General features: G+C 51.7%; 1 protein-coding gene across 1 annotated transcript in view; it reads right to left on the bottom strand.

Moving 5' to 3' along the window:
- The window catches only part of rhbdl3 (rhomboid, veinlet-like 3), a gene marked incomplete at both ends in the record, with an annotated part of 44,780 nt that overhangs the window by 14,165 nt on the left and 23,313 nt on the right, over positions 1-7,302 (bottom strand). Inside the window, one exon of the mRNA XM_084440593.1 lies at positions 3,305-3,463. Within this exon, the coding sequence (XP_084296719.1) occupies positions 3,305-3,463 (159 nt within the window). The remainder of the gene's footprint in view (positions 1-3,304; positions 3,464-7,302) is intronic.

The following is a 7,302-nucleotide window of genomic DNA, read 5'->3' as shown; positions in this document are numbered from 1 at the left end:
GTGACAGGTCATAGCAGCAAATGAGAGACGCTAGCCCAGGTTAGATGGGCGGGGCCAGGTTGGATGGGAGCGCATGATCGCAAAAGTCGTTACTGTGTGTGTGTGTGTGTGTGTGTGAGAGAGAGAGATCATCATTAGCTCAAGTACAGTTGGGGGTTGTATCATAGTGTAGATGCCATCAATGACCTGGTTTACTTCTACTGTCTGGTACAGTGGCAGATGTGGAATACTGACTGTGTGTGTGTGTGGTGTGTGTGCATGTGTGTGCGTGTGTGCGTGAGAGATCACCATTAGCTCAAGGACAGTACAGTTGGGGTTGCCTCATAGTGTAGCTCAGAATCAGAAACAGTATCAGTCTTATTGCCGGGTAGGTTTTAATACATACTGTACTAGGAAACTAACAGTTTAACAGTATAACAGTATAACAGGACGCGAGGACTAGATGTTGACATTGAAGTCAATGTGAAGAACTGGTTGAGTTGTTTATTGAAATGCCCCTTGTTCAACATCATAGGGTGCCTGTGATAGGAGTCCACCCACCCGTACACTCACTCACACACACACACACACACACACTCACTCATGCAAACACATCACACTGAGTGTGACACGACCACACTGCCAGACGCTCCCACCTCGCCGCGGCAACAGAATGCCTCTGTCATCACCTAGCAACCGCTGAACCCTTCTCGTCGTCCCGAGAGCTGCTGGCAGCTGCCGGCCAAACATGCAGCCCTCCTGCCAAAAGTCACACACACACACACACACACACACACACACACACACACACACACACACACACACACACACACACACACACACACACACACACATACACACACACACGCACACAGACACACCAACGAAGGCCTGTTTTTCCCCATGCGAGGCCCCAGATTAGCAATATTAATGGAGCTCCTTGTGAACATGGCCTGAGGAAGATCTCAGCAGAGCTCGGCTAGGTTGCTTACAGAGAGACACGGGCGGTCGATGAGTCCTTGAAATCTGCCCTCACCGTGGAAAGACTGTTTTAAAAAGGCAGATATACTGTATTTGGATAGAAAAGAAAAAAAACATTTTGAGAGTTAAAGATGCAGTATGCCGTTTGTGAATTCCTGTTAAGAGTTTGATTTTTAAGATTTTGAAAAATGCAACCGACAAACTCCCCAGGCCTCCCTCCAAAGCCACTCCTCTAAACTGGGGGAAAACAAATGACACTTGCTAGGCAGGTAGGCAGGTTGACAACCAATCATTTCAAGTTGGAAACTCAAAATGATTGGTCACACTTTTTACAGTCCGGCAACTTCCATAGATTAATTTCATATTAGTGACAGAGAACTCTATTTATTGATTGCTGCCGGGATGTAATGAGAATTGCCAAAAAAATACCACGAAAAGTGCTTCTGAGCCAAACAGCGTACTGCACCTTTAACCATCAAAATTAGCTGAAAAAAACAACGGAATGACCTGCTCAACTGAGCAAACCAACAACCTTTCAGAATCCCCATAAGACAGAGTCGGGGCGTGAAGAGGAGGCCATTTTGAGAGGAGGTTGCTGGTCCACTGGAGCGGTACCGGAAGCCGGTTCTTCCCCCGGTGGAACCGTTAATCCCTCGGCCTCCTCTCAGGTCGTTAGACCTACTTCCACAAAGAATTTCTCTCTCTCTCTCCCCCGGTCGCCTCGCCCTCGATAACCCTCGTCAAACGCGCGAGCGCAGCCCGGCGCACTTATTTAGAGATGAAGAGGATCTGGAGACGGGGTTGATTAGGCCCGCGGTGTCTGGAGGGCGGCCAGGTGGCATGGGCGTAGGAGGAGGAGGAGGCGCGTCGTCGACGGTTCAGAGAGATAAATAAACCCTCCTATCGAGGGAGCTGCTTTCGCCCCCGTATGCGCCGCATGCTATTAATCAACGCTGGTCGGAGATCAGTGGACTGGAGTTGGACGGCGCATCTAAAATACGCAGTAGGGAGAGAGGGGAAGGTCTCAGGGGATGGTTCTTAAGCATAAGCGTCATTCATAAGCGTAACGCGACCCCAACTGACGAGGATGGCGAGAGCCGGCGGTCTGTGAGAGAGCGATGTAGTCGTTACCATGGGCAATCTCTGGCCCCCGAAGCCAAACACAGCTAGATCAAAGGCTTACACACACACACACACACACACAAACATTGTCCCTGACACAAGCACATGAACACCCACGCACACCCATGTGCGTGCACGTGCACACACACACACTCACACACAGACTCTCGTATCCTGTCCCTGACACAAGCACACACACACACACACACACACACACACACACACACACACACACACACACACACACACACACACACACACACACACACACACACACACACACACACACACACACACACACACACCTCAGAGTCCAACCCCATAATGACACAGTCTGATTCTCTCTGCGAATGGGTGGCTATTCTCCTCTGTTCAATGAAAGAGAAAGAGAGAGAGAGAAAGGGAGCGATGCTCTATCTATTCACCCACTGCAGACAGGAGAGGAGAGGAGGAGAGGGGGAGAGAGTGGTATTCAGCAAGCAGGGACCAAGGAACGAGGGACAATCTCCTATTCTGGCAGATACAGCCAGAGGGAGGGAGGGAGAGAGAGATAGAGAGAGAGAGAACAAGAGTGACAAAGATGAAGAGAAAAAGAAATGCAGAGACAGACCTATCCAAAGAAGAAGAGAGGAGAGAGAAAACATAGCAGATGGCAGAGAGAGAAAGAGAGAGGGAGAGAGAGAGAGAGAGAGAGAGAGGTGGGGCAGAGAGAGGCAATTACTTCCAATCACGCTGACAGCTTTATGGAGTAGCTGTGCTGCAAAGTCAAGATGGAACTGCAAATAAAGCTTTTGCAGACTGTCTCTGTTTGTCCTCTCCTCTTCTTCCTCTCCTCCTCCTCTCCCTCCATACCTCCTCTCCTCCTCTGCTGTGGCCGCCTGCCATGGAATATGACAGCCACGGGGGGTGGACAGACCCAGAGGAACAAACGAGGCTAACAACACACACACACACACGCACGCGCGCATACTCCTCATTCCTCTCCGTCCCACTTCCAGCTTCCACGCCCTAACCTCTGACCTCTCTCCCTGTGGCAGGGCCCGAACCAATAGCCAGCGAGCCCTGTCACCAGCTCCCAACATCCCATTGGCCGGCCCTCGGCCCGCCGTACCAGCCAATGGGCTGTTTTGAGCTAGGGGGGGATGAGAGAGTGAATAAAGAAGGAAAAGGTGAGATGGAACCCCCCACCCCCACGGGGCAGGAAGTGACACGCGGTGCCTACCAGGTTGACAAAGTCCTGGTAGCAGATCTTCCCGTCCGCGTTGCCGTCGGCGAGGGCCAACAGAACCTCCAGCTTGTGCGGGTCCAGCTCGGAGCCGTGGGCCGCCAGCAGGTCCCGGAAGCGCTCGGTACTGATGAAACCTGAACTCTCTGGGTCGTACTGCAACACACACACACACACACAAACACAATTAGAGGTGCTGTACCCACACACTAACGCACTCATGCAAACACTGAACAATTTTGTGCGCACACACTGACACCCACACGCAGCAAAAAAGCTGTGAACTGAGGAACATGAATAAACATTCATGCAAATAAACACAAGACAAAAACATCCTTAGTGAAGTAAATACCTCACAGTGAAAGCCTTGTTCCAAACACTCAAAACCCAAATGTCAGGATGCCATAATATCATGTTCAGCTACGGTACTTTGCGGGTCTACACTTGGGTCCCACTCTTGCACTCGGACAAGCACGTCTGCTACCTCGGGGCGATTGGTTGCACCATCACTCCCAAGGCCCCTGCGGTCGATCGACACGGTCACGGCTCTTCTCTATCCGGGCCCCGCAGTGGTGGAGTGAACTACAGCAGAGTCGCTGCCCATCTTTCGCCACAGGCTCAAAACTCATCTCTTCAAGAAGTACGACCAGGATCCTCTTAAGCACTTTAGTACTACACTAGATTATGCTGTTAGTCACTTGTTAAGAAAGGAGATGCACTTGTGAGTTCTGGTGAGTAGTAGTACACTGACTACCTACGTTAAATGCAATTATTGCAAGTTGTTTTGGATAAAAGCGTAGCGTAAAGGGGCTGTTAAGACTCACTTCCAGGTTCTCTAACAAACAGCAGCAGCCATTTTAACGTGCTTAATTCATGGGTAGCGGTAGGAAATGTTGCTACCCATGAATTAATTAACACAATGTTTTGGGTCGTTGGGCATTCTGATAGATGTTCCCTCTCTGACAGGATGCGCCCGTCATGATTTAAGCACGATATAACGGGTGGTAGGTCAACCAAGGCCAGCTTTTCAGAACAACGGGTCTCCGCAGGGCTCCCATCTACCAGGAGACACGAAGAGCTGCTCCACTTCGGAACAGCTTAAGCTAAGAGGACAGCTAGCGCTAACAGCTAACAGCTAACGCTAAGAGGATTCCCATCTCCCAGCGGGTGCGCGATGGACGCCCAGCATATTAAAACGTGTGGCGGTGAAGACTCCGGCTCGATTCGACCGAGGGCGTCTCCTAAAGCCGCGCGTCTGCGTGTGTGTTGGTGTGTGTGTGTGTGTGTGTGTGTGTGTGTGTGTGTGTGGGCGCGCGTCCCACTGACCACGGAAGGATTCAACCCGACCCAGCGTTCTCCGGTTCCGTCAAGAGATTGGGAATGTCAGGTTGTTTGAGGCCAGAGGCAGGAGACAGCTGCAGAGATGAGTGTTATTCAGATCAATGAGCACACGCGCACACACACACACACACACACACTACGCCTGAAGTCTGAGTAGTCTGTTTGCCGGCTCCATATGCCAGGGTGGATTGGCAGAAGGGGCACGGGCAGGCTGGTACAGGGACGGGTTTCTGCCCCCCACAATCACAGCCTGACTCCAGGTTCCTCCATTTTAAAATGTCACAGAGGGGCGATGGCAAAGGGAGACTGACAGCCGTGAGTGCCGCCATCGACCGGAGACTTTCGGAATAGCTGTAATCAGAGCCCTGCACGAGGGCCGCTGAGAGCGCTGAGGGTGCAATCACACACGCATTGTCTCTGTTGGAACACACACACACACACTCACACACACACACACACACACACACACATGCACACACACACACTAACCTTCTTCTGTAGGACCTCTGCCAGTTTCTGCCGGGCACACTTTTTCATGATGGACAGCCTTGTAAAAGTCCTGCTGCTGGAGTGTATGCGTGCGTGTGTGTGTGTGTGTGTGTATCTGTGCGCGTGTGTGTTGGCTCTCTCTAACTCTTTCTCTCTCTGCCTATCTGACTGTCGGCTCCAGACTGAGCAGGGCGGTTGTTTACGATCTGACTTGAGGGATTACAGTCCAATGCAGAACCCACCACCCCCCCTTCCTCCTCCCCCTCTGCCTCACCAACCCCCCCAGCTGAGAGCCCACCCCCTCCCTCCCCCCCCTCACCCATCCAGCCTCCACTGAGCCCCCTCCGTGTGTGTCTGTCGCTTTCCGTCTCTCTCTCTCTCTCTTTAACGCGCTCTCTCGCTCGACTCACCCGCAGAAACAGACATGTATCCGAACGCACTCTGGCACTTGGTTCGGTGCATCCGACTGATTCACTGCATGCATACCCCGGGTGGAGGCATATTCAAAGAGATTCGTACCCTTACGCACTCACACACACACACACACACACACACACACACACACACACACACACACACACACACACACACACACACACACACACACACACACATTCCCACACATACGCATCAGTCTCCAGGAAGCCAGCCTTCCTACTTGAGTGCACACTCTGCAGTCAACAGGCTCAGTGGTGGGGATGAGTGTTGAGGGGGGTGAGGGCCCCCACCCCCCCCTCTCTTAACAATGGGCCCCTAACGGCAATTTCATGCAAGGTTTACTCAACCCCCCGCCTCCCAATTAGCCTCTACTTCCCCTTGCGGCAGCGAGGGGCTCCCACGGAGCAGAACACGCCAAAGACCCACCGTGATACGATAGGCGTCTCCATACACGAGGGCCGTCTCCGAATTTGTTTAGAGGGATTCGAAAGTTTCTCGTTGTCAACGGGCCAATTTCACACGGGAGGCGGCGTGACCGCGCGCGGGATCGTTTGATTTCGATCGCTCCCGCTGACCACGGTGACTGTTTTTGGGCGCCGCGGGGAGCGTGTGAATCGAATCAAACACGGGATTTCTCTGATTCTGTTCATCCAGTAGTGGTGTCTGATGCCGGGGGGGTTAGTAGAATCAGTCTGAGCGGCCCCAAAGGCATTTATTTTACAGGCACGCATGCACTCACACACACACACAAACACACACACACACACACACACACACATTAATCCTGCCATAATGGTAAACCGGGTTCAGTGGGAGGCTACTTCATAGCCTAGTTTCAGGAGAGAGAGAGAGAGAGAGAGAGAGGGAGTCAGAGAGAGAGAGAGAGAGAGAAAGAGTGTGTGAGAGAGAGAGAGAGAGGGGGGAGAGAGAGAGAGAGAGAGGGAGTCAGAGAGAGAGAGAGAGAGGGGGAGAGAGGGGGGGGGAGCCGGAGAGAGAGAGAGAGGGAGAGAAAGAGAGAGTGAGAGAAAGTGTGAGAGAGAGAGAGGGAGAGGGAGAGAGAGAGAGGGAGAGAGAGAGAGAGAGAGAGGGGGAGAGAGAGAGAGAGGGAGAGAGGGAGAAAGAGTGAGAGAGAGGGAGAGGGAGAGAGAGAGAGGGAGAGAGAGAGAGAGGGGGGGAGAGAGAGAGAGAGGGAGAGAGAGAGGGAGAAAGAGTGAGAGAGAGAGAGAGAGAGAGAGAGGAGTCGGAGAGAGAGAGAGGGAGAGAAAGAGAGAGACGGAGAGAGAGAGAAAGAGAGAGAGAGAGAGGGATTGGACTCAATGCAATGCTGGGGGTTCTTAGCCTAATTTTCATAACGATGCATACTAAGAGGTTTGAGGCCGCAGTAAAAGTTGACGGCCTCATCAGGCATCGCAAGCATCAGATAAGCTCCTGAATTCGAAAAGGGAGATAATTATCATTAAAGGATTAACATGGTGATTTTCACTTTTTTTGAGTTTGAACGTGCTATTTGCACAATAGGACATTGAAGAAACACAATAAAAACATTAAATCTATCCGTTTTGTCGTTTTTGAGAAACTGGAAGCGTAACATTTTCAGTCCAATTGGACTCGGGGTAAAAATACTCCGAATTCGTGACGTTTTTCCCATTCTTGGCGTCACCCTAAAGTTTGAAAATCCCGCCTCCACTCCCCTACACCCGCCTCCAACAGAAACCTGTCTGCGCCGT

Source organism: Borostomias antarcticus, assembly GCF_949987555.1.
Source record: "Borostomias antarcticus genome assembly, chromosome: 7".
Lineage (NCBI taxonomy): Eukaryota > Metazoa > Chordata > Actinopteri > Stomiiformes > Stomiidae > Borostomias > Borostomias antarcticus.
Note: the sequence above shows the minus strand (reverse complement) of the source record. Positions and strands in the feature narration are given on the sequence as shown.